This window comes from Hoplias malabaricus, chromosome 2 (assembly GCF_029633855.1).
Source record: "Hoplias malabaricus isolate fHopMal1 chromosome 2, fHopMal1.hap1, whole genome shotgun sequence".
Taxonomy (NCBI): Eukaryota; Metazoa; Chordata; class Actinopteri; order Characiformes; family Erythrinidae; genus Hoplias; species Hoplias malabaricus.
Genome location: NC_089801.1, coordinates 59,832,457 through 59,859,068, shown reverse-complemented (window position 1 = coordinate 59,859,068; position 26,612 = coordinate 59,832,457). Strand labels below are relative to the sequence as shown.

Genomic DNA, 26,612 nt, shown 5'->3' with positions numbered 1-26,612 from the left:
CAGGCCTTCAAGGTGGGGCTCCTGAATCCTGGTTTAAAAACCATTGGCACTGAAACTTTTCAGGTGAATTGTTCTTCAGGTGGAGTTCAGTTGAGTTTTCAGTCAGTTCAGATTGAAAAACAGAAGAGACAAACAGAACAGGGAAGCAAGAGAAAAGAAAATGGGAAATTACGAACAAGAGAAGTTTCCCTTGTGAAAATTGGACTACCATTTTGGAAGTTCTGCCCTGCAGATATGAAGTTATAGAGAATAATCTACTTCGTTTAAGTTTAGAGCCGTTGACTCAAGGCAATAGGAAATCGGCCAAAGTTTTATTTCATTTCAGTTAGCAAAATTAGAAAGCTATAGTTTAATCCAGCAAAGCTTGATGCAATGTCTGGGGCATGAAAGAGACCTCAGGCCTCTGATCCTCGAAGCAGTGGAACATAAGCTTCATGATTGTGATGAAGAAGGCCATATGGACCTTCAAAATGATCACCTTCTGAGGTAGCGTCTCTGATCAAAGGCACAGGAGAGACATGCATGGACGTGGCTCTCTCAAGGAAGCAGACCCTGCGAAGGAGAATCCCCACATGCACCCTCAGAATGCCACCAGCTTTGATGGAGTGGTCGCCATGTCCAAGGCTGTGTCTCTGACCAAAAGCCCAATGAAAGAAGAGGTGCAATGATACCCAGCCTGTGTCTGAGGGAAGCTCCAGAAAGCCTGGCGTATTTGAAGTCTTTTACTGGTATCGTCTGGTATCGCCACTCAAGGGAAATGTGAGATAATTGGTTAAATTTTTCATAGCTCATAGATTTTCATAGATTGGTGCTGAATGCTTTGATTGTTTGTGTGTACACGTTTCCTGCATGAAATTATTACTTTCTTGTCACTACAGTGGACAGTAGTGCATCTATACAGACTGAAGTGTATAAGTGCACTAGTGCACAGACAGTGAGCTGTAAATATGTGTGGTTTTCTCAGAGGTTGTTAGATTGTGTGTTCAGTAAACTATACGCTAGCATAGTTCAATGTTAATTTCAATATTTAGTAACTTAATTTATTTCTAGTGTAATACAATTAATCAAATCAAATGTATTTGTAAAGCACTTTTTGTCACAAAGCAGCTTCACATTCTAGTAAAGACAACGTTTTAACATTAAAAAAAAAAAAAATATATATATATATATATATATATATATATATATATATATATATATATATATATATAAACCAGGTGAGCAAACCAGGGGTGAGAGTGGCAAGGAAAATCTCCTTCAGAGCTAAGGAAGAATCTACCTACAAATTACTAACCAAAAGGACCCTACACCGTCACATAGGTCAGTAGTAGTAGTAGTGGAATAAATCAGAATATAAAAATGAACTAATCAGTGTTCAGTCCAGGGTACATTATTAAAGACAGTATTTAGTGTAGTTACATGATTTTAAATATCAGGAGATTACTTTCAGAAACTGTGACTTTACCCTCAGAGGTACATACACTTTATTGCCAAAAGTATTCTCATGTTTGCCTTCACACACATATGAACTTGAGAGACATTATTAATCAACAGGGTTTAATATGAGGGTGGCCCTCCCTTTGGTGCTATAACAACCTGAACTCTTCAGGGAAGGCTTTCCAAAAGGTTTAGGAGTGTGTTTATTCTTCCAGAAGCACATTTGTGAGGTCAGACAGACATCGAATGAGGCCTGGCTCACAGTCTCTACACTAATGCATCCCAAAGGTGTTTAATCGGATTGAGGTCAAGACCCTGTGCACGCTTGGTAGTTGATTAGCTATGGGGGGTTTCATGTAGCACTCAGTGATAGGCTCATGTTTATTGCTGTGTATCTGTATTTTTCTTTTACGGTTGGAGTCAATGCTGTTAGAACTGTAACTGGACTCAGAGGACACTCAGTTCAGATTCACTGCCCCTATGACTCTGGATATGAATCCTACACAAAGTATCTCTGCAGAGGGGAATGTTCTACTTTAGTCTGGAGTACTAAAGACATTCCTGTTGACTCTGGATCTGTTAAAGATCAGAGATTCTCTCTGAAAGACCACACAGTGAACAGAGTCTTCATCATCACAATCACTGACCTGAGAACAGAGGATGCAGGAAAGTACTGGTGTTCAATAAAGAGAGCTAAAACTTTACTTGATATCTACACTGGGATTCAGTTACAGGTTAAAGAGGGTGAGAGGAGTGTGATTTACAATTTTTAAAAATACAGGCACATTTTGACCCCAATCCAATGATTTGTTTTGTTGATGTGGAATGTATTTCTTCAATAAACACAACCTTGCACAAAAACATACAGGAATTTGCCATAATTTAAAAGCCGTAGTCCCTGTTTACATATTTCAGAAGTGTGTGTAAAAGAGATCTTGACTGAGCATTAGCTTTATCACTGGGAGATAATGATGCTTCAGCATTAAAGGTTTAGGGGAGTCCTAGTTAAAGGTGTAGGCAGACAGTGAGTGTATTGATTTTGTGAATAGGACATGGATCAGTTGGAGGATGGTGTAGTGAGGTATGTTTAGCAGATCTAATAGATTAACTTGGATAAACAACAAAATGTAAATTATCCAGCAGTGTTGTAAACCTCTGCTTCTGAATTCTTATAGTGCAGCAGTGAGGCAATGATTATTTAAAGCTAAAGGTGAATTTTTTATATATTGCTACTAGCTGTTCCCTGGCACAGCCACTAGAAAGCAGTATTAGTTTAAGGATAGAGCTACGCCACTGTCAGGAAGGCAGAGAAATTTTCACCTGGCAGAAATATGCTTAGTAAATAGATTAACTCCATCTACACTGTCCTTTATATTTTAGTTGCAAGACGCCACAACTTATTTCAAAGGAAATAAACATAAAACAAACAGTGAAATATTTATCTTCATCAACAGAGCAAGAACAAGCAACAGAAACATTGCCATCAAACACGACTCCACAGCGCACAACAACTACAACTTCCCGAGAATCTACTTCCAAAAAGACATCACCAGGTACAACTTTCTGTCCTCGCAGTGTCTCCTGATTTGTTTGTTTGTTTTTGTTAATGTTTAGTGTGTGTGTTCTCACTCTGTATTTTGCAGAGCTACTGGAGGACAGATGCACTCATGTGGACTGGTCACCACCAGGCGGCGCTGCTTATGAAGCTGATCCATCCAGGGAGATTTTACAATGCTTCTGCGTCTGACATGTCTTCTATTGTGTTCCCTGTTCCCTTGGGAGGGGGTGTTAATATACACAGTGTAGGATTTCTAGGATTAGCAAGGTTCAATAGGAACAGAGCTGACTGAGATTCCTATTGGACAGTTTATAATTGATCTACATTATTTTACTCCAACACATTTTTAATATAAAATTCAGAGGGTGATTCCTCACCATTTGCTGCTTTATGGTCTGTTTGAATGCTGGAAACAGCTCCGGTGCTGTGTGGACTTTTCCTGAATTTGGAAAATGGCAATAAAATAAAAACCAAAGCACTTTACCAGTCAATAAGCAACATGTGGCATACATGCTAATGCATAGAACAGTGGGAGGCAAATTAACCAGTTGAGGACATTCACCATCAGCCAGTGGTAGTGCACAGAAGAGAAGTGGCTTGAAACAAACCTAGAATAAAACAAAAGTACACATGACGCTAGTAAACTACTCTAAACCCTGGGCTAAGATGAAGGCTCAGACACAGATATGCTGTTTATAATAACTCTTATCAGAAGAAAGGTTTGCCTTAGTTATCTCCCGGTGAGGTTTAGTTGGGAAGGCAGGCCAGTGATTGTGCTCTGTTCTTTTGTGTGCTAGTTTTCTAAAAATGTTATTTATTTTCCTGTTCTCTCTCTCTGTTCTATGTCGTCTGAATATTATCTCAGAATCTTAACATCAGACATTATTTATGTGGCAAAAATGATCAGGCGAATAAATCATTCACTTTTACCCCACGGGTCCAGTAGTCTTTAGCATATCGCATACTAACAACAGGACCACTTATCTGTGTATTTTCCACTGATTGACCACTTTTGACACTCTAAACAGAACATGTGAATGTGCAAGCACCCCCCCCACACACACACACACACACACACACATATCTATCTGAGTTGTGGGGAGATTACATAGACTTTCATTCATTGAGTTTTCCATATAAGTACTATTAGCTTAACGCTAACCTTAAAACATATACTCATTTTAAAATGTAATGACTTATATAATAGGGACCTATGGTGTCGCATCAATGTCAACATGTGGCTCTTTTGGCCTGAGGCCTGGTGTCAGAATTTTAAAAGTACAAAGTGCCCCAAAAGTAAGGAACAGAAACGAAAGCAATCATCCTATTTAATTGTGAAACACCCACCCACCCACTGTTATACTGGGAAACACCACACAAAATAATAGTGATCGAGTTAGGCCCCAAAATTGGATCACCATCTTTTATATGGGTGTTTCCATATGTTTAACCTAATACCAGGTCGTGCCGCCTTGAGCTGTAACAACTGCAGACAAATGCTAGTAATAACTTCTAATGAGTGTTTTTCATTGCTGTGGGGTGAATATTGCTGAAGACCTGCCACAGCATCTGAGTGGGATTCCACTTAGGACTTTGACTCAGTCACTGTCCTCCTCCAAAAAGAGAAAATGCTGAAACTGACAAATAGGGAAACACTAGATTAACAAAACACAAGTGTAAGAGCCGTCAATGCTGAGCTCTAGGAACAGAGCAGAGTGTCAGTGCAATTTGTGTAACTGCTGAAGTAAGAGAAGGGCCTTCATTTCTATTAGTCTAAGCTGTTCACATTTCTGAGTTGGTGCAGGGTGATGACGCTGTCCATAATAGAGAGATGTGGAGAGATAACGAGAGAGATAAAGGTATTAAAGAGAGTGAACTGTGAGAGGAAACGCTAGTGGTTAGAAACTCTTATGACCACTTAAGCAGTGACGACAGCAGAAACAAAAGCGACAAAAGACAGAAGAAACAGGTTTTGACAACATCCAGCATGTGGACACTCATTCTTCTCATGACCAGCTTATTTCCAGGTGAGTTTTACCACTTCTCATGTACATCTAAAGCTCATTTACTACTAGTACTAATAATATTACTGTTACTCATAGACCATTAGTATAAATGTTAATAAGTTCTTATTCCTTTGCATAGATTTGATATCAATAACTTAAAAAAAAGTTGGGTCTGTTGACCACTGTTTTGCATCATGACTTCATTTAAAATCACTCTTTAAACTTGTGTGGGGTTGGTGGCTGTGGGTGGGTTGAAGGATTAACGTAATACTATAGAGAAAGAGGTTTCTGCTAAGGTCTAAGAATGTTTTCTCAATTTTTGCAAATCTTAAATTCACATTTACATGCATTTCATCACCATATCTTTCATATCAAACTATTCAGCTTGTGAAGGGTTAATGAAAGGCAACACTGAAAAATGAGCACTCATGTACTGTACAATAATTACTCTAGGCTCTAGGCTTAGCTCTTCCTCTAGGAGCTGTTCCAGTTAAACCTCTACATGGAGGTGTTTGGCACATGTTTATTGTTGTGCATTGTTTTACTTTTACAGCTGGAGTCAATGCTGTTACAACTGTAACTGGACTCAGGGGACACTCAGTTCAAATTCAGTGCCACTATGAGTCTGGATATGAATCGTATATAAAGTATCTCTGCAGAGGGGAATATTCTATATTTACTCTGAGTGCTGAAGACATAATTGCGAAGTCTGGAACTTCCAATAGAGAGTCTTCAACATCACCATCACTGACCTGAGAACAGAAGATGCAGGAAAGTACTGGTGTGCGATAGAGAGGCTACTGCTACACTGAGATTCTGTTACAGGTTACAGAGGGTGAGTTTTGAGACTGATTTTATGTATTCATAATTATCATGTTTATAAATGCATGATTTTTTAAATAATGTATTTGTTCAATATGTTAAAAAAATGTGCACTGATATAAGCAGAAAATAGCCATAATTTAAAGGTCATACTAATTCCTGAATGTGAACTTACATTCATCAAAAAACATGGGGTGCCATGGGGTCCCTTTGGCACACAGCTGCACGTTATCACTGGGAGTCTGATTTCTGGTGACGTCATGGCTATAACCAGGTATCCCCAAGATCATGGCCTGTTCCTCCCACATCAGTCAGTGCAGTGCTGGCTGTAACAGGCACATGTTTGCTAACATAACTGATCTGGGCAGTTAGTGCTTTTCTCCAAAGTGTGTTCAGTCCCAATGATTTACATAATCAGAGGAAGCTTGTAATATTTACCCTCCCAGTTATAGCACTGATGGTTCAGGGGAGTCCTTAATAAACAGACAATAAGTGTACTGACTTTGTAAGTGGTCAGTGACATAAATATCAGAGTGAGTTTTCATTATATTTGTTGTATTGTTCAGATGATCCCAGTAAAATAATCATCATCATCATCATTTCCTTCTCCGCTTCTCCATTTCAGGGTCGCGGTCAGTAAAATAATCATCTCCAAAATTACCCAAGGACTTTTACTGGTATCAAATTGTCAAATGTTTATCTACATCAACAGAACAAAAAAGAGCAGCAGACACAACAATCACAACCTCAACCACAAACACAGCCGCCCAAGAATCAACTTCCGAGAAGAGATCAACAGGTACAGCACTCAGTTTTCACACTATGACTCAGTACTTTTTTGTTTTGGTTTAGTGTGTGTTTGTTTGTGTATGTGTGTGTGTTCTTTATGCGTTTTGCAGAGCTAATGGAGGACATATGCACTCACATTGATTGGTCACTACCAGGAGGAGCTGCCTATGAAGGGGACCCATCCAGTGAGAGGCTACAATGCTTCTGTGTATGATGTGGCTTCTGCTGCATTCCTGGTTATCTGTATGGTGGTGGGGGGGTGTTTCTTATTGGACAGTCCTCCAATAATAGGCTTAAAAGAAATGTAAATTATGTAAATTCAATACAGTTTTTTTTTTAATTCAGGGTTTCCTCATCATTACCTAGCTTTCTGGTCTGTTTGACTGTTGAAAAAAGGATTAGTGTTTGTATACAGGTCTTGCTCAGTGAACTGAAAAAAAAAGGGATCTCATTCTGAAACACTATTCCAACCAGTCAGCAAGTGGTGGTGTTCATGCTTTTTCATAAGATGGTGTAAGGGTGAAGGGTTTTCATAAAATGGTGGAATCGATCAAATTTAGGGACAAATGTTAATCTGAAAAAAGAGACTGAAAGTTCCAATCTTGAGAAATAAGGGTAGAATGATTTTTCTGTCAGTTTAAATAGAAATTTGATTCAGAATTACTTTAAATAGGTATTTTTTTCACTTTCATATTTTGATACATTTTTTTTTGCTTGTTTCAAATCTTTTTTTTCAGTTACAGACCTTTTTTTACTTTCACTTTTAGTTACAGATTTTGTCCCTGATCTAACATGGGAGGGTCATTAGCTGAGGGGGTATGGCATAATGACTGACAGCATAAAAAATAAGGCAAAAGACCTTTCTCATTGTTGGCTGTGAGAAATATCACAGAGCTCACGCTATACACAATATTCAGTGTAAAACATTGACTTTAGTGACAAAGTTCTCTATAGTGAGTTCTTTTAAACAACATTCAACACCAATCTCACTATAAGAGCGAGAAACTGCGAGATTGTGTAGTTCTCCAGTCACACTTTCCCCCCAGCCCTTTGCTGGCTATGGCATCCGCTCCATCAGGACAAGCTGCTGGCTCTATTGTGCAGATAAGAAATGTTAACTAGATATTTTTTCTTCCACCTTTAATGGTATTGCATCTTTCAACACTCAGTTTTAACGCTGGAAAATGTGCATGTAAAACACTGTGTAAATGCTGTTAATGTAAAGGGGTATACACACAGCAACAGAACCAGTTTAAATTAAACCACCATTTATGGTAGAACAGGATATCAGACTAAGAAGCTGGAGAATAAGGGGCAATATTTTTAAGGTTCAGTACCTGCACACTGCAGATTGTCTTCATGGAGCAAATGCCATTGCCAGCAAAGTGCTGTGAAACTAAAGTGTGGCTTGGAACTACACAATCTAGCAATTCTGTCTCTTATACTGTGAATGGTGCCAGATACTGTCTAAAAAAGCTCATTATACAGAACTTAGTCACTAAATTTAATGTTTTATCATTTATATTATGTTTAGTGAGAGTGTTCTGTGATATTTCTTATAGTCAACACTGGGGAAGGTCCTCTTTTTTTTTATATGCTGTCAGTCATACCACACCCCTCTCAGCTGATGTCCCTCCTCCCAAAGCAATAATAATACATTTTATTTGTAATGCACTTTACATTTCAAGGAAATCATAAAGTGCTACAGGATAATCAAAAGCAATAAAATCCATTAAGAAAAAAGTAAATAAAAACAAGATCAGATAAATAAAAAAAATGAATTAATTAAAATATAAAAATAAAAACCTAAATCCTAGAAAGCCTTTTTGAATAAAAAAAAAAAAAAATTAGTTTTTTTTTAAAGACTCCATGCTCTGTGGTGCCCTCAGAGAGTCTGGGAGTGAATTCCAAAGACGTGGGGCATAGGAGTCTGAAACAGAAAGAAGATCTGAAAGTGGAAAAAGAAATGTGAATTTGAAAATAAGGTCTGTAACTATTATTTAAAATAAATTATTTGAATCAAAATTCTATTTAAACAAAATAAAAATATTTCTGTGCTTAATTTAATTGTGAATACAGTGTTGTAATTTTCAGAGTTCAATCTCAAGACGTGAACTGTCAGTTTCAGTTTTTCATTTCCAGATGAACAAACCTTTGTCCCTAAATTAGCTCCAAAGAAGGGGAGGACCAGGCCCCAGCTCTGTACATCTACCTATGCCCCGGCTTTGATGCTCCCTCTCTTTCTGTTGCTGCCTCAGCCACGGCCAAGAAATGGCATCTGGAGGCATTTGGAGAGACCTTATAAGTTTCAAAGGAATGAAAAGAGTTGATAATATTTCTCTACACCTGCTCCATAAGTGGGTAATATTGACTTATTTTTTGCTGTTCGAAATGCCATGTTTTCCTTGAGCTCATGCTGGGACCAAATATCTTTTCATCTGAATCTTTGTATATGAGCTACATTTTCATCATGGTAACCACCATGTGACTTTCTGTCCTTTACTCTAAAGGCCTAGGTTTGTTTACATTAGAAAAGTGGACCTTTCATCTGTGAATGTGTGAGCAGTTCTGATCAAATCTTATTATTTCTAATATGGGGATTTTACAATGTTACAATTAAACAAACCATGAAATATATCCTTCACTTTGTAGTTTATATAATGCTTGCCCAAAATGCAATGTGTGGTAAACATAGCCTGGTGTCAGTTTCTATTTACAGCATCTGCAAGTGTAGCATAATCTCTAGTAATTAACATTATTTAAATAATATTTAATTTAAATATTAACCCTCTATGGCAACCCTCTATTAACTCTCCAGGTAGGCTCTGGACCCACCGCAACCCTGAACTGGATAAGCGCTGACAGATAATGAATGAATGAATAAATGAAATGCCTGCTTTCTTCTTGAAGCTTATTGTTTGCCTGTTGATAATGATGAAAATGAAGAAAATTATTTTGACAATGCATTGTGTAGCATATAGACTTTACTGCTCTACAATGACTTGCAAAATGTCTTCAAAAAATAGCTTGAAGTACTCCAGGGGGGCCAGATTCTGGGTAATCAGTAAAGTTCGCACTGTGTTGGGTTCTCCACCGAGGTAAGCATGGAACATCATTGTCAGATACATAATCAACATTTTTTTTCAGCATTTTTCTGAAGACATGTTGCAAGTCATTGTAGAACAAATCAACTGGAGCAGTTTCTGTGTATTGTATATGTCATTATTTGGGTTGCCAGGCACACGCACATGCCGGAATGCACACCTATGCTTCACAACCACAAAAAAGTGTGAAGTTCCACACAGAATAGGAATTCACAATTAGCTAAAAAAGAAACATTTTATCAAAAAATATTCCACAAAAAACACACTTTCCATCACACACACACGCACCCAAACATACAAAATACCTCCAGTATAGATAGAGTTCCAATGTTACAAAATTGATGCATAAGTCTTATTTTGTGGTGATTAATGAATCCTTGCTGAAGCTTGTTGTAATATAATATTCTCATGCATGTATCACACGTTTTTACATTGTTTCACGTATTAAATGTATTATAGAAATCCTCTGTGTTTTAGTACAACTGTTGCACACTGTTGCCCTGAGGCAACAAAGTAACACTGGCTTGAGGTGTGTGGGGGGGTGTCAAATTGTATGACTGATACATGGGGCTGAGGTGCCTGAAGTGGTAAGAAAACCCCTTGGTGGTAGGGCCCCGAGGGTGGATGAAGTTCGCCCCGGGTTCCTCAAGGCTCTGGAGGTTGTGGGCTGTCCTGGCTGACACGTCTTTGCAACATTGCGTGGACATCAGGAGCAGTGCCTCTGGACTGGCAGACTGAGGTGGTAGTTCCCCTTTTTAAGAATGGGGATCGGAGGGTGTGTTCCAACCAGAGTCGATTGCTCTAAGCCTGCAAGGGAAGCTCAGCTTCCCCTAAAATGTCAAAAAATAAGTGATCAAATATAGTAACACTGGCTTGAGGTGTGTCGGGGGGTGTCAAATTTTATGACTGATACATTATCAGGGACCCCCAATCTTCCAAAAAATAGTCAGTAATAATTTTTTCCTAAAAAAATAAAAATTCATGCCATAGAGGGTTAATGTATTTTTTTTATTATATGCAAAAGATTATATTCCCATTTTTATTAAAAAAATATTAAAATCTGCATTGATTTTTTATTAATATCAAGGCAGTCTTAGGATATTTTTTAGGCTGTATTTCACAAACTTTTTACCTTGTGCAATATATTTTACTTCCATTTTGGTAGTAAAATAAAAATTAAAATGTAATTTCCAACAAGATCTTGTCCGATACAAACACCATGTTCGAGCATAAGGGTGTCCACAAGTACACCTGGCATCAGAATACCCTACGCCACATTTCGATGATCGACTTTATAGTAGGCCTGGGCCATTTGTTCTGGACACTCGGGTAAAGAGAGGTACTGAGCTGTCAACTGATCACCACCTGGTAGTGAGTTGGATCAGGAACCTGTCAGAAAGATCATCAACTCCCACATCCAGCAGAGCTTCGACTGCATCCCGGGGGAGGCTATTGACATTGAGTCGGAATGGGCCATGTTCCGGACCTCCATTGTTGAGGCGGCTGAACGGAGCTGTGGCTGCAAGGTTGTCGGTGCCTGTCAGGGTGGCAATCCCCGCACTTGGTGTTGAACACCCCGGGTGAGGGAGGCTGTTAAGCTGAAGATAGAGTCCTATTGAGCCTGGTCGGCTCGGGGGACTCCGGAGGCAGCTGATGGGTACTGAAGAGCCAAGCAGCTCGCGGCTTTGGCTGTCGCTAAGGCAAAAACTCGGGTGTGGGAGGAGTTCGGTGAGGACATGGAAAACGACTTTCGGTCGGCTCCGAGAAGTTTCTGGCAAACCATCAGGCGACTCAGGAGAGGAAAGCAGTTTTCCACCAACACCGTATATGGTGGGGATGGGGAAATGTTGACCTCGACTGGAGACGTCATTAGGTGGAAGAAATACTTAGAGGATCTTCTCAATTCCACCAGCACATCTTCCACAGAGGAAGTAGAGTTTGGGGACCCCGGGGAGGGCTCGTCTATCACTGGGGCTGAGGTGCCTGAAGTGGTAAGAAAACCCCTTGGTGGTAGGGCCCAGAGGGTGGATGAAGTTCGCCCCGGGTTCCTCAAGGCTCTGGAGGTTGTGGGCTGTCCTGGCTGACACGTCTTTGCAACATTGCGTGGACATCGGGAGCAGTGCCTCTGGACTGGCAGACTGAGGTGGTAGTTCCCCTTTTTAAGAATGGGGATCGGAGGGTGTGTTCCAACCAGAGTCGATTGCTCTAAGCCTGCAAGGGAAGCTCAGCTTCCCCTAAAATGTCAAAAAATAAGTGATCAAATATATACTGTTGTGTGTACATGTCATTGAATAAATATGCACTACGCACTCAACTTTTGTTCAGAATCAGCTTCTTATCACTGGTAAAGACGTGGCTTTCCCGCAGTTTCACAGTGCTTTAAACAGCGTCCACAGAGTTCAATAGCGAAGCAGCGAAACGGGTCTATGGGGCAGTGACAGCAAAATGAGCGAATCAGCGATCCTTTGGTGTAGAGATCCGTGGGCGCATTACATTTTCATTCTGTTCTGAGTTGAATCCTTTTAGTGGCATTTTCTCTGTTAAAAACGACTAGCGACAAATCAAGCTTCTATTTCTGGTGGGTTTTTTGTAGCTGTTTGTGTTTGGAGACTGGCTTCTATCACTCTTTCTGACTTCGCAGTTTCTGTCCAGCGGGTGCTGCTGAGCCCCTCCACCGTCACAAAGCACTCACAGGCGGACACACTTCACATGGGCCAAGGCCGTTTAAGCAGCCTAGCTCTGCTGGCCATTGAGAGGACACTACTCAAGTCCTTGGAAAAGACCCCTTGTTGGTACGACAGGGTCACGGATCATTTTCTTGAAAAGGAAAAGAGGGTAGAATTTACGTATAAATAAACCGACACATTTTATGATGTAGGCCGAAATTGAGCTTCCCCTCCTTGAAAGACCAGCATCCGCCACTGCTTGTAAGATAGATTCCCCACTCCCACTCAATCCATCAGGTACTACACAGTGTACGTGATCCTCATTGTGATATGCTGACATCACATGCAATTATGACTATTCAGATTGTTTTTATATGTGGATGGGTGTGCAGTGGCAGGAGGTTATCCACACTGACAGCTTCAACACCACTGCTGCTTCTCACACGCTTCTGGCCCTCTGCTCTTAACCCTGATCATCACAAGAGGAACTCCTGAGATATGAACAAACACTGCTTCCAATTGAAGCTAGATAGAAGCTGACCAGAGTGACTCTTGGTTGAGGACTCTTTGAGTAAATTGACACCTGGTGACATAGTGATGACACTTATGTGTGCGATAACACAAGCAACACACATAGACACTTGTTGTGTTCGTGCTATGCTAAGAATGGGCGTCCAGCCCATGTTTTGTTTCCATGGATGGTGGACTCTAGTACTGGGGTTGGACAGTGTGTAACTTTTCTTTTAGGTGGTTCTTCAATAAAGGTCTCAAAAGCATGAAAACCCAGGCTGAGGGTCTTATTCGCACAAAAGGACAACACTGATACACTCCCACAGTCACCCCTTACCTCCATTCTGTTAATTAATAATAAAACAAATTATTCACCTTGTTCTTGTCCTCCTGTTTATTAAGGATTAAAAAATAAGTTAGTGTCCCCTCCTCTGGGGCTTGCCGAAGCCCACTACACACTGATTGTAGGAAATGATAAAGCATAAGTCACATTGGGCGAAGTGGTGAAATAGTGGAGCAAATATACACTGATCTGAAACTATATACACAACATTATCACCATAGTAACCAGCATGTGACTGCCATCTCTGTGGTCTGCTGCTCCTCACACTTTCTTAGATCATTTACACCCATTCTTGTAATTGTCAGGACTCTGCTGCTGTGACACTGATGTGGTGTTAGTGTGTGTTGGGTTAGTGTACTCCTACTGGCGTAACACACACTAACACACTACAACCACATCTGTGTCAACTGCAGCGCTGAGAATGATCCACTGCCCACATCACACCTGCTCTGTGAGGCTCCTGAGCACTGAGGGATGGGGTGAAAAGGGGTTAACAAAGTATGCACTGGGGCAGATGAACTACAAAGGACTACAAAATGCTCCTGAGAGTGTTTTATCGACCACTGCCCATAAACAATAGTGCTCACACTGTGCATGGGTTAACGTAATATTAGACACTGGAGTCAGTGTAGGTTTCTAGAAAGAGAGAATGAGACAGGACACCTGTAGTAGGGTGTGGTCAGAGTAGTTCTGACATTTCACCTCCATTAGTCTGAGCTGCTCATATGTGTGAGTTAATGCATGTGTTAATGATGTGTTCATTGATGTGGGAGAGAGAAAAAAAAATGAGTGTGTGACAGAGAGCAAAGTGTGAGAGGAAATGGTGGTGGTTGAAACCTCATCATAGTTTCAGCAGTGAGGAGGGCAGAAAGCAGAAGCAACAAAGTGCAGAAGAAGAAACGGAAAGTTTCGGACACTGAGTCCAGCATGTGGCCACTCGTACTCCTTCTGTCTGGGTTCTTAACAGGTGAGTTTCATACTGCACTTCATTTATAAATTATTTCTCTCTCTCTCTCTCTCTCTCTCTCTATATATATATATATATATATATATAAATGTCATTTACCACTACAATTTCTACTACATATTTACCACCGCTACTTTTACTAATGCTACTGCTACTGCTATCTCTACCACTACTAATTTCCTGTTCTAGATATTTTTCAAATTTTGGAGACCAAAATAAGTTTACACAGAACAATCACCAGATTAGGAGCACCTTCCTTGTTTCTACACTTATTTTCCATTTTCCCAGCTCCACTGTCCACACAGGTGAACTTTGTATTTCTACAGTTAAAGACTCTAGCCCATCTGCTGCTCTGCATACTTTCTTATCCCCCTTTCATTCTATTCTTCAAAGCTCAGGACCCCACAGAGCAGGTGTGATGAGGTGGTGGATCATTCTCAGCGCTGCAGTGACACTGATGGGGTAGCGGTGTGTTAGTGTGTGTTGTGCTAGTGTGAGTGGATCGGACACAGCAGTGCTGCTGAATTTTTAAACCCTGTGTCCACTCACTTTAGCCTCAAGGCAATGGCTGCCTCTTGGAGTGCACTGTTATTCAGACAGACTAGACAGACTGTGTGATGTTCTCAGATGTGTTCAGTAAACGATGAGATCAGAGTTGGTCAAGTTTAATTCCTAGTGTTTTGGAGCATACATAGTTAATTTCAAGTTTCATAAATACATTAAGCTGCAATAACCCTCTTCAGAAGCTGTCTACACAGTGCATTAACTGTTGCCATGGCAACCGTTGTCTGACTTGTACCTTCACTTTAAAGTAGGGTTTTTATTAAGAGTAAACTGTAATGTCTAATACAAAACTACATAGCTGTGAGTGTGAGAGTGAGTGGTTGGTATATGTTTGTGTGTGTGTGTTGCACTCAGTGTTTAGCACATGCTTATTGTTGTGGATTGTGTTTTACAGCTGGAGTCAATGCTGTTAGAACTGTAACTGGACTCAGAGGACACTCAGTTCAGATTCACTGTCCCTATGACTCTGGATATGAATCCTACACAAAGTATCTCTGCAGAGGGGAATGTCCTACTTTAGTCTGGAGTACTAAAGACATTCCTGTTGACTCTGGATCTGTTAAAGATCAGAGATTCTCTCTGAAAGACCACACAGTGAACAGAGTCTTCATCATCACCATCACTGACCTGAGAACAGAGGATGCAGGAACGTACTGGTGTGGGATAGGGAGAGCTTTACGTGATGACTACACTGAGATTACGTTACTGGTGAAACTGGGTGAGTGATTTACAGCTTTAGGAATACTGTCATATTCTGGCCCCAATCTAATGACTAGTTTTGTTGATTTTATGCGTAATATATTTCTTTATTATGTTAACCTCAGCACAAACACAAAGTGTGACACAATTCTGTTCCCTACACTGTTAGATAAAATGGAACTGTACAGGTACAGCAGTGATGTTAAAGTCCAGTTGTGTTCCCTACATTCCCTACAGGTACATTATATTCTCTTCTCCAGAAGGAGAGGGAGATATCTGTAATCATTCATTATACCACTGTGGAGAATAAAAGAGCAGAATAAAAGTCCTGGAGATGAAACAAGGCTAATGAAATCAACAAAAAATCATCTGTTCACACAGAGGAATCTGGAGCCCAAATACAGGAGACAGTGAATGTATAGGCTTTGTAAATAGAACAGAATTCAGTGCAGTGAAAATGTCTGAGACTGATCTGATTTTACCGTTCTAATTGTTCAGATAACTTCAATAATACTGCAGTCCCTGCAAGTTATCCTCCATCAGCTCACACACTGTCTACAGCTGTCTTTACTGCTCCATCTACAGGTATGTACTTTGTTTAATGACCATCCATCATTCATTCATCCATTATCTGCAACCGCTTATCCAGTTCAGGTTTGCGGTGGGTCCTGAGCCTACCTGGAATCATTGGGCGCAAGGCGGGAATACACCCTGGAGGGGGCGCCAGTCCTTCACAGGGTAAGACACACACACACATTCACTCACACCTACAGACACTATTTGAGTCACCAATCCACCTACCAACGTGTGTTTTTGGAATGTGGGAGGAAACCGAAGCACCTGGAGGAAACCCACATGGACACAGGGAGAACACACTAACTCACAGACAGTCACCCGGAGCGGGAAATGAACTCACAACGTCCAGGTCCCTGGAGCTGTGTGACTGTGACATTACCTGCTGCACCACCGTGCTGCCCACCATCCATCAGAAAGACCATAAATACCACTCACTTTCCATTGTTAACCATTCAGCTGTAACATATTCAGCCCCAGTTTCACAGTTTCAGGGACACACTGGAAGACAAGGGGATGTGTGACTGGAAAGTGGGATCTGCGTTATTCTGAAAGACAGCTCTGTGAATTATTTCTCTCTCTCTCTCTCTCTCTCTCTCTCTCTCTCTCTCTCTCTCTCTCTCTCTCTCTCTCTCCCAAAGGACAGCAAAGGACTTCTTCCCCAAATGTCCCACACTCAACCTCATCCAGTACCACTCACAATGACAAAACTGAACCATCAGGTCGGTGCTTTGCTTTTTCACACTTCCCTAATATCATCTGTTTCACACCTCACAGTGTATACTGTCGTAAATAAACATGTTAACATCCCTACTGAATTAAACATAAAGACTAGGCAGCTGTGGATTAAAGGAGTGTGCTTAGGACCAAAGGGCTGACCCAAAGGGGTGGTGAGAGTGGAGGAACAGAACTTTTCCCTCTCTTAAGATCTAAAGCTAATATGTGCTCCAATGTGGCTCTGACTCTCTCTCTCTCTCTCTCTCTCTCTGTGTGTGTGTGTGTGTGTGTGTGTGTGTGTGTGTTTGTGTTTGATTTTATGGGTGAGTTAAATTTGTAGTCTTAGTTTCCTTATGGTCATTAATAATGTTCTTCTATAAAATGTGTCACAGGGCACAAACTGAATTTTCTGCTGTTGATTTTTCTCTTTTCTGTATTGTTTAATAATGGCACTTAAGTAGATAAGTAAAGTGTTCAGTGAAGTGTGTTTACCCAAGCAGGGTATCAAACCTAGTCAATGCTATTCCAAACAGACTTGGTGTGATCAAATCTAAAAAGTACTGAAAGGTTCATGTCATAAAAAAAGGTCATAAAAGGTCCAGTGAGTGGAGGTTGGGGTTTCTAATAAAGTGGCCAGTGTGTATTGTGATGTGATTATTGTCTCTGAAAGTATCCTATGTAGCAAAAAACAAACAAAAAATTATGTTGCCATGGTCATGGTGGTTTTCACTACTTCCTCTCTGTTTCTGCTATGTGGTGCATTCTGTGTACAAGGGGGTGTTGTGTTTTTTAAGGTAGTATCAAATTGTTGTGTCCAATGAGTGGAGGTTGGTGTTTCCAGTAAAGTGGCCAGTGAGTGTTTTAGGGGTAGTATGTCCTCTGCTGGGTGTCTCAAATATATACCATGTGACTAAGACTAAAGAAAAAGCATTGACTGTCATCATGGTTGCCATGGTAATTATGGATTTAGCCATGTTGCTATTCTCTTTTGGTTTTGTGAATGTGAAATTTGGATAGTCCATTCCTATTTTAAACATGTCTTAGGCTTCTGTGGCTATGGGTGATATGTTTTTAGAAATATATAACCATTTTTAATCTGATGCCAGAAACACATTTCAGAAATCTTGGGACAGGGGATTTGTTTATCACTGTGCTTCCTCACCTGTTCTGTTAAAGACTCTGCAAATTTGGCATCTAAGGGTACACCCATACCATCACAAATGTATTTATTATAGTGCTGTCTGAAGGCCTGAAGAGCACATCCATTCAGTATTAGTGTGGGCCATATCCTGGCATATGAAATAATCTCTGGAATCTCAAAAACTTTTAATAATATTTGTACCGTAAATGATGAATTTACCAGGTTCTTTGCCATTTTCCATTGAGGAAAATGTATCCTTAAATTGTTGCATTATTTGTCACAATGCTAGTTTTCTCTTAAAAGTTATATGTGTTTTGTACTGTCTGTCGCAATTTTTTTAAACATACTGCTAGCAGCAAAATCAATCTTTCAGCAAACATTTTCTCAGGTTCAACCTTTCAATTAACTTTTTCAATTAAATTTAGGATTTTCAGGATTTGCTCACCACTGCATTGTATGTATTTACATTTTTCACATAGTCTCAGTGATTTCTTAAAAATGATGATGCAATTTAAATTTTAGTGACCTCATGATGCTGGATGCCATTTTCAAATTCTCAAAAATTACTGCACCAGAAATGTGAATTTAATATCATTTAAAACAATGAATGAAAGGCATGATGAACCTTTACATGACATATGGTCTATAGATACCAATGATATATGGGCTAAGGGTAAGAATTTATGATATCGATCCATATATATATGTAATACACACCTTTCTTATTGTACAACCTCTGGAGTAATACATTCATTCATACTTGTAATGAAGTAGTGTCTGTAGATTATTGCAGTTTACCACAGACTCCTCTGCGCTAAATCACATCTGAGCTCATCTCATCCCACTGGCTAATGTTGGTCCGCATTTTAAATACAGAGTTTTGGAAAGTGCTGCTCTGACCTGGGCCCAGTTTCTAAACCATGGACACTGTAACATTTCTCTGTGTGAATGAGTGTTTGACAGAACCGTGACTGTGATTAATGCATTGACGTGTGTCTAGACCCTGTGATGTACATCAGTGTTGGATTGGCCTTTGTGATGATAGTACTGCTGGTGGCCATGACAGCACTGTACAAACAAAAAAGAACTACAAAGAGGACCAAAGGTATCAGTTCCAGCAAACACACACACACACACACACACACAATGGCATGTACATACAAACCCACAACACTGAGGTGTCACTCTCCACATTGAGCTGCAGTCAAAATTAAAGCAATACCAAGACAAACTATGTAATGGTGTCACAGGTGAAGTCACCATGCTGAGGTATGAAGCAGTTTCCAGGAAAGGCCTAGTCCTTTATGAGCAAGAGTCGAGGGTCTTCAGTTTCTGAATTAAATCCCCAGTGACTGAGCCAGCAGTTCAAGTGCAGTGTGTGATTGAAGGAAATACACTGTCAGCATCAACTGATTCAGAGATTCTGGAAATATTAATCACTACCCTCTGCATTTATCAGCATCACACTTCCTTTCCTAACTGTTGTGGATTGGGATTTGTAGTTTCTAGCTCTAGTGGTCTGTAGTTCATTCAGCATCTTGACTGAAATATTACTCTTCTGAATTGTGTTCTTTCTCTAGACAAGTCGATCCCTCTGAGTGCAGTGCCGGCCGACCCTGAAATGGTAAGTGCTTTAAGTAAACACTTACGTTAGTGATGCACCAACACTGAACCCAAAACTCAGGACACATCAACACCAACAGCTGAAAAACCAACCAATAAAATCTGAAATAAAATATAAAACAAGAAATTAACTCTAATTATTAAATTATAGCAGGGTCACTTTGCAATTTGACTCAATGGATATTTACTCAGTTCAGAAACTGTGGCTAGAAGTGACATTGGATTGCTCCCATAGCACTTCACTTCCACTGGTGGCGCTGTTTCACTAAAACCACAAAACTTTTCTTTTATGAATCTGAAGTGTAACAAAAAAAATCTTTTGTGCGAGAATATTCTCTGTAGAGCTTACAGTTAGGCTTCAGATTAAGGATAAGCTTAGGACTATGGTTTTGTTTAGAGTTAGGGTTAAGGTCAGGTTTAGGTTTATAGTTATATTTTTTCTCTTCAGGTCAGAGTTATCTTTAGAGTTAGGATTAGATCTGATTTTGCAAATTGGGTAGGTGTCAGAAAATCACATTGTCTCTATTATCTGAATTATCTTTAGTGTCAACTATGTAGGAAGAGATAGCAGACTCAGACATCACCCTCACCCGTTTTCTGCAATGTTCTGTGTTTCCCTAATCTGCCACATGCTAAATTATCTGTTTTGTTTCAGTCTCCTCCCTTGTCTTCGCTATAGCCCCGCCTTGTGATTAGTGTTCTCACCTATGTCTCCTTTGTTATCCTGCCCCCTAGATTTCTCTTCCAGGTGTTCCCATGTGTACAGTATATATATATATATATATATATCAGTGGCGATTACTCTAAGACTGCAAGGGAAGCTCAGCTTCCCCTAAAATGTCAAAAATAAGTGATCAAATATATACTGTTGTGTGTACATGTCACTGAATAAATATGCACTGCAATGCGCTCAACTTTTGTTCAGAATCAGCTTCTTATCACTGGTAAAGGCGCGGCTTTCCTCTCAATCATTCGCGCAGTTTCACGGTCCTTTAAACAGTGAGGACGCTGAGCGTCCACAGAGTTCAATGGAGAAGCAGCGAAGGGCGGCGAAACGAGACGAGTGATTGGATAAATGCTGGGCTTTGTCCCGCCCATCGGACGCTCAGCGTCTCTGGGGGTCTATGGGGCAGTGGGCGGGCCTCGGCTGGCCCGGACGCTCAGCTTCTGCATGATGATTGGATGATCTGTCTGTGGCTGAATCCCTTTTTGATTGACAGCGAAATGAGCGAATCAGCGACCCTTTGGTGTAAAGATCCGTGGGAGCATTACATTTTCATTCTGTTCTGAGTTGAACCAGACTTTCTTAATCCTCTTAGCGGCATTTTCTTTGTTAAAAACGACTAGCGACAAATCGAGCTTCTATTTCGGGTGTTTTTTTTTGTAGCTGCTTGTGTTTGGAGACTGACTTCTATCACTCTTTCTGACTTCTATCGCAGTTTCTGTCCAGCGGGTGCTGCTGAGCCCCTCCACCGTCACAAAGCACTCACAGGCGGACACACTTCACATGGGCCAAGGCCGTTTAAGCAGCCTAGCTCTGCTGGCCATTGAGAGGACACTAGTCAAGTCCCTGGAAAAGACGCCTTGTTGGTACGACAGGGTCAAAGATCATTTTCTTTAAAAGGAACGGAGGGTAGAATTTACGTTTATGACACATTTTATGATGTAGGCCGAAATTGAGCTTCCCCTCCTTGAAAGACCAGCATCCGCCACTGATATATATATATATATATATACACCCTGGTTCCTAGTACTCCTTTGTGTTGTCTTGTGTGTAAATGTATGTTTTCAGTGTCTGAGTGGTTTACGTATGTTTGGGAGATGATTTACAGTAGAACTGATGGGTGTGTTTCCTCAGGGTGACAGGATCTATCAGGAGATTGAGGAGAGGGAGCAGAAGCCTGGGGAAGATTCTACTAATTCTCCACTTTACTCCACTATTGAACCTCCTGATTTATTCATATACAACACTCCAACCCCGTCTCAGCAAGGTCCACAACAGCCCCCCAACTCCACTGTAAACTTCACTAAACACTCAGCTGAAAACACTATTTACTCTGCAGTGCGTGTCCCCAAGTGAACACAGTCATACACTGAAAAACAGCTCTAATTTGTATATTTTATATTTATTGTTTTAAAGTGTTATTTTCAGCACATTTACTTGATTTGAGTATTTATTTCAAAATATATTTTCCTATGAATTACATTTTTGCATTTCCTTAGTAGTGCCCCCTAATGTTCACTAGTGTGTGTGTGTGTGTGTGTGTGTAAATGTGTATTTCACTGCATGGACTGGGTTAAATGCGGAGAACATATTTATATGTGTTCAAGCACAGTGGTCAGTAGTGATTTTGATTCTAATTCTAATTTTAACAAAAGTAAAAAAGCAAAAACATCAAGTACAGAGAAAATTTACACAAAAAAGTAAAAATATCTAGAAAATCCACCAATAATCTTATACTATTCCTGCAACACACTCAGGATGGGTGGATACTGCTTGTACATATAACTGTACTTTCAATTAAATTCACACATATTCTGCTGTTTATTATAAGGGTCAGGCCCAGACCTGTTCACAAAGTAAGAATGTAACAAGCTGTTGTGTTTGTTGTTGTTTGTTAGTGTTAACGCCTAGTATCATTTCTAATAAGTAAATGGTAATATGTATTTTTAATAATATATATTTTTTTCTCTCTTGTGAAGCATATTCTATTTACATTTTCAGAATCTTGTTTAAAATCTGTTTATTTTATTAATGCAGTATTAATGCAGAGCCATAAAATATTTTCTTATGCTGCAGTGTAACGTTTTTTATGGATGTTTTATTAAATGTAATATTTTAACGTTGTTTAACATGTTTTAATTCCATTTTTAGTAACATCCTCATAAAAATAAACTTTAAACTGTGTTAAATATAAATATTTGTTGGGTGTTCATTCCTAAGAAAATATTAATTTAGGTGACTGTATGATGTATTAGTTTCTGGAAAAAAAAGTCCTGTGTTATTCTGCATTATTTCTGTCTCTCTCTCTCTCTCTCTCTCTCTCTCTCTGTGGGTGTTAAAAGGAAGTGGGTGTACACTCTGTGCTGATCTGCTGAACTATAAGTGCTCAAACAGAAGGTGAGAAAGAAAGGTGACTTTTTAAAATCCTAAAAACTGAATGTCTTTTTTCAATCAAAGCTGAAATGACCATGAAGATCCTCCTCATTTCAGCCTCTACCTAATCTCAGGTTGGATGTTTCAGTGTGTGTTTATTGTTGTGGATTGTGTTTTACAGCTGGAGTCAATGCTGTTAGAACTGTAACTGGACTCAGAAGACACTCAGTTCATATGTCAGAAATGTATGTAACTGAGGTCCCGACTGGAGAACTAACAGTAAAGTGTCCAGTGAGTGGAGGTTGATGGTATAAAGTCTGTTGTGTGAGGTCTGTTCATAGTTTAAGAGTAAACACAGTAAACAGGATTACTTCAACCTAAAGTATCATAACTAAGCAGAAGAGCTTGGTCAGCTGGAGACTTCGCTCACTGCCAGGCTCAACTGACAGACTGAGGAAGTCATTTGTCCCCAGGGCTATTGAACTGTTCAATGCTTCACTAAAGGGGAGAGGAGAGATGGACTTCTCTGCATAGTCTGTCTGCCCATCCAACACCACCACCACCTCCATATTTGCACATGTGTACCTAACTGGACAATAGACAGGTCAACCACTGGACAAGTCAACCAACTCATCTACCTCATGGGTACCTTAATCTGATAGCTACAATAGTAGTTTTATACTTAATACAGGTACATTGCACTGAGTTGCCTTGCCTTGCACTATTTTATTTAATATATTTATTTCTAATTCTGAAACTGCACTGTTATTGCACTGTACTTATATTGCACATTCCATACCCTTTGCACTATCCACACTTTTTCAACTTTTAAACTATATACTGCACTAAAGAGATCATCCTCAGCTGCTCACAGTATCACAGATTCTTGCCAGCTATGTTTGATTATTCTGATGATTGATTGATTACTCTTAAGCACACTATGTCAACTTCTTGGGTATTTGATTTTGATATTTGTTTTAGGTGTTTTTTTTTTTTTTTTTTTTTTTTTAAACTTTATTAGTCCATTGCTGTTTAGTGATTGTTGTATGTGATGTCTGTAAGCTACTGAGACCTTGAATTTCCCCTGGGGATCAAAAAAGTATCTATCTATCTATCTAAAGGGGAAAGAATGTAATATATTACTTCAGACTTTTCCCCACCACAGCCACTAGAGGGCAGTATCAGTCTAACTTCATCTGCAACATCCTTTAAATTTTTCATTAAAACACACAAATTACACAAACAATTAAATTAAAATAAATGTTTATCTTCATCATTTGAACAAGCAGTGAACTCATCAGTTCCAGAGACTAGCGCAACAACCTCAACAACTGCCACAACCTCCAGAGAATCTACTTCCAAGAAGACAGCACCAGTTACAGCACTCTGTTCTCACACTCCATTGGGTTCCTTTTTGACTTTGTGTACTGTGTGCGCACAGATGCACTCATGTTGATCAGTCACCACCAGGGGGAGCTGTCTATGAAAATGCCCCATTTAGAGAGAAGCTCCAATGCTCCTGTGTCTGATGTGTCTTCTGTTGTGATCCAGCTTCTCTGGGGACTGTGTTCCACAATTCAGGATTTCTCAGTTTAGTCAGATAACCTAAGCCCCAAATCAAGTCTTATCTTATAGGAGCAGAACTGAGGGAGATACCTACTGGACAGTCCTCAACTTTGAGCTTAAGTGTGATGTACATGATTTTAATCCCATGCACTTTTAGTATAAAAGGTTTCTTCACCATTTACTGCCCTCTGGTCGGTTTACACAATGGAAAAAGATGTTTATACACAGCCCTGACTCAGTAAATGGGAAGAACCCAGCATTTCTGACAGAACACCAAAGTACTACTCTAGCCAATCAGCAACAGGCATCATTCATACTCAGGTATAGGACGGTGGAGGGGGAGAAACAGGTGCTGTATCTGGGTAAAACTGATTTATTTTTGCTGTTTCAGATGCATTTCTTAAAGTGAATGTCTACAACTGTGGGGAAACGCTGTTCTCTGGTTTGTTTATGTTGAGAAAGGCCACATCATTTAAGGAAAAATGACTGTTGTTTGTAAGTAGCTGAAGTTTAACTTGTCTGTAAGCAGTGTTTGGAAGGATACTTTAATGTGTTCCATTACAGAATACATGGTGTAAAATGTATTTTGTGTAGTGAAAATAGTTCACTAGTATAAGCACTACATAGCGGAGTCAATGATAATTATTTTAGTAATAATTAATTATTTAAGTTATTTTGATAAGCTCCATGTTTGGGAGTCATTAAATAATATGTAGTGTCGTTACCTGTCCAATTTTAGCTTAGACAAGTAGGTCATCATGTTAGATGACTTTACATATTATACAGCAGAATTAGCTAGAATGAACTATTATCAATGAATTATGCTCATTGACCCACCGTGGGTTCTTGACTCTGAAATTGAATCTGAACTATAAGTTGTAATTCCATACAAGAAAGGTGCACACACAAATAACCAAGGATTGGTTTTATCACACAACTGGTTTATTAATAATAATATAAAATAATGAATATTGTTATGTCTCCGTCTAGGAGATTATTGGTTAATGAAATAAAGTAGAAAGAGAAAAAAAGAGAAACACAGTTTAGAATAAATGAAAAAAATGTATTTACAAAGAAAATATGGATATTAAACAAAATCAAACAACCAAACCTTATAACAACAACACACAAAACTTAAAGCCATATCTCCAGGGGTAAGCCACAGCCAAAATAACAAACATAACCCAACACTAACTCCAACCCCCAACACTAACTTTGCTATTCAAACAAATAAACAAATGACAATAAATAACCCTGACTCCCTATCTATCAATAAACCAGGAGAAATTAGATAAACTCAAAAGGCGCTTACCCCCTTCTGGCACCGGTGACCACGAAAATAATAACCAGAACACAACTAACACACAGAAGGAAACACACAGTCTCCAGATATACACAAGTCCTCACACAGAGACAGCGCAATCACCAAGTTCACACCACATGGCAATTCACAATTGGAAAAAAAAAGGGCATGTCGATCTTCAGCTTCCTTCTTCTTTTATAGGCAGACACAGGAAACACCTCAGTAGCCAGCAATACCGGATATCTCCACAGCTCCACCTAAAGACAGGGAGGGATAGCAAGACAACAAGAAAAGAAGAGACACAGGCATACAACCCGTAACAAATATTGATTATACATTCATATAATGAAATGGATTATAGTGATACATAAGGGAACAGGGAGATTAGTATATGAGGGAACATCTCTATGATAATTACCCTAAATTACGGGCCACGTGGTTTGCAGCAGCGGGGGTTCCTTTTCTCTCGAGACTTTCAGACACAGCGTCATTTTAGTCGGAGCTGGTGGCGTTCTGAAGTTCTATGTGGGGATTATCCGTCATTGCTGATCTGCTGCCATGTGAGAGACAGTCCCTGCCGGTCTCTCCTGGGCAGGTCTCTCATCATCTCAGAAGGTCATTCTGAAGGTGCATGTGGCCGTCTTCTTCGTCGTTGCTGGTCCGGAATCTTTGTCAGAGGTCTCCTTCATGCTCTAGGTGTGGTGTCGAATTCTTGCTGGAATAACTACAGCCCTGTTTACTATAGTTCTCTATTAGGGGCATAATTAATATAGAACTTCTGTTTATTTGGGCCACGTTTAAGGGGCAGAGAATTTGGCACCACTGGTTTTAACCAGAGTTTAGAAGACCCGCCTTTAATACCGATTGGATAAGATTGGAGCCTCTCTTGCTCCTGATTGGCTGCTTCCTGTACCTCGGTAGTGACATCACATACAATTTATGACCCTTGACAAGACAAAGACTTAAAGACAATTCCTGACCATCCCAGAATTCTGAATCATACTTTGCAGTATAAAAGTTTAGATCTTAACACAAAGTAATATCAGAAATACAACCATGTTCTACATAATTATTAACCAAATACACACATATACATACACACATAGTGTAACCTTGGTTCTATACAA

At 39.8% G+C, this 26,612-nt stretch overlaps 1 protein-coding gene and 1 long non-coding RNA gene across 2 annotated transcripts; both read left to right on the top strand.

Annotated features, from left to right (window-relative positions):
* The first annotated feature begins 2,694 nt into the window (after positions 1-2,694).
* LOC136674641 (uncharacterized) lies at positions 2,695-3,708 on the top strand. The gene is made up of 3 exons (XR_010796078.1): positions 2,695-2,775; positions 2,892-2,990; positions 3,081-3,708. It is a non-coding gene; the product is annotated as an uncharacterized lncRNA (long non-coding RNA).
* Positions 3,709-14,141: 10,433 nt separating this feature from the next.
* Positions 14,142-21,599, top strand: LOC136677426 (CMRF35-like molecule 3). The gene is made up of 7 exons (XM_066654944.1): positions 14,142-14,202; positions 15,161-15,484; positions 15,964-16,050; positions 16,680-16,760; positions 18,897-19,001; positions 19,477-19,520; positions 21,378-21,599. Exons 1-7 carry the CDS (start codon positions 14,163-14,165, stop codon positions 21,597-21,599), a joined length of 903 nt encoding a protein of 300 aa, XP_066511041.1. The 5' UTR covers positions 14,142-14,162.
* Positions 21,600-26,612: the final 5,013 nt, after the last annotated feature.

Bases quoted from the DNA above. Each gene is read 5' to 3' on its own strand.
- LOC136677426 (XM_066654944.1), top strand. From the start codon at position 14,163: ATGTGGCCACTCGTACTCCTTCTGTCTGGGTTCTTAACAG. The intron at 16,761-18,896 runs GTCGGTGCTTTG...ACGTGTGTCTAG, and splicing joins TGACAAAACTGAACCATCAG to ACCCTGTGATGTACATCAGT. The intron at 19,002-19,476 runs GTATCAGTTCCA...TTCTTTCTCTAG, and splicing joins AACTACAAAGAGGACCAAAG to ACAAGTCGATCCCTCTGAGT.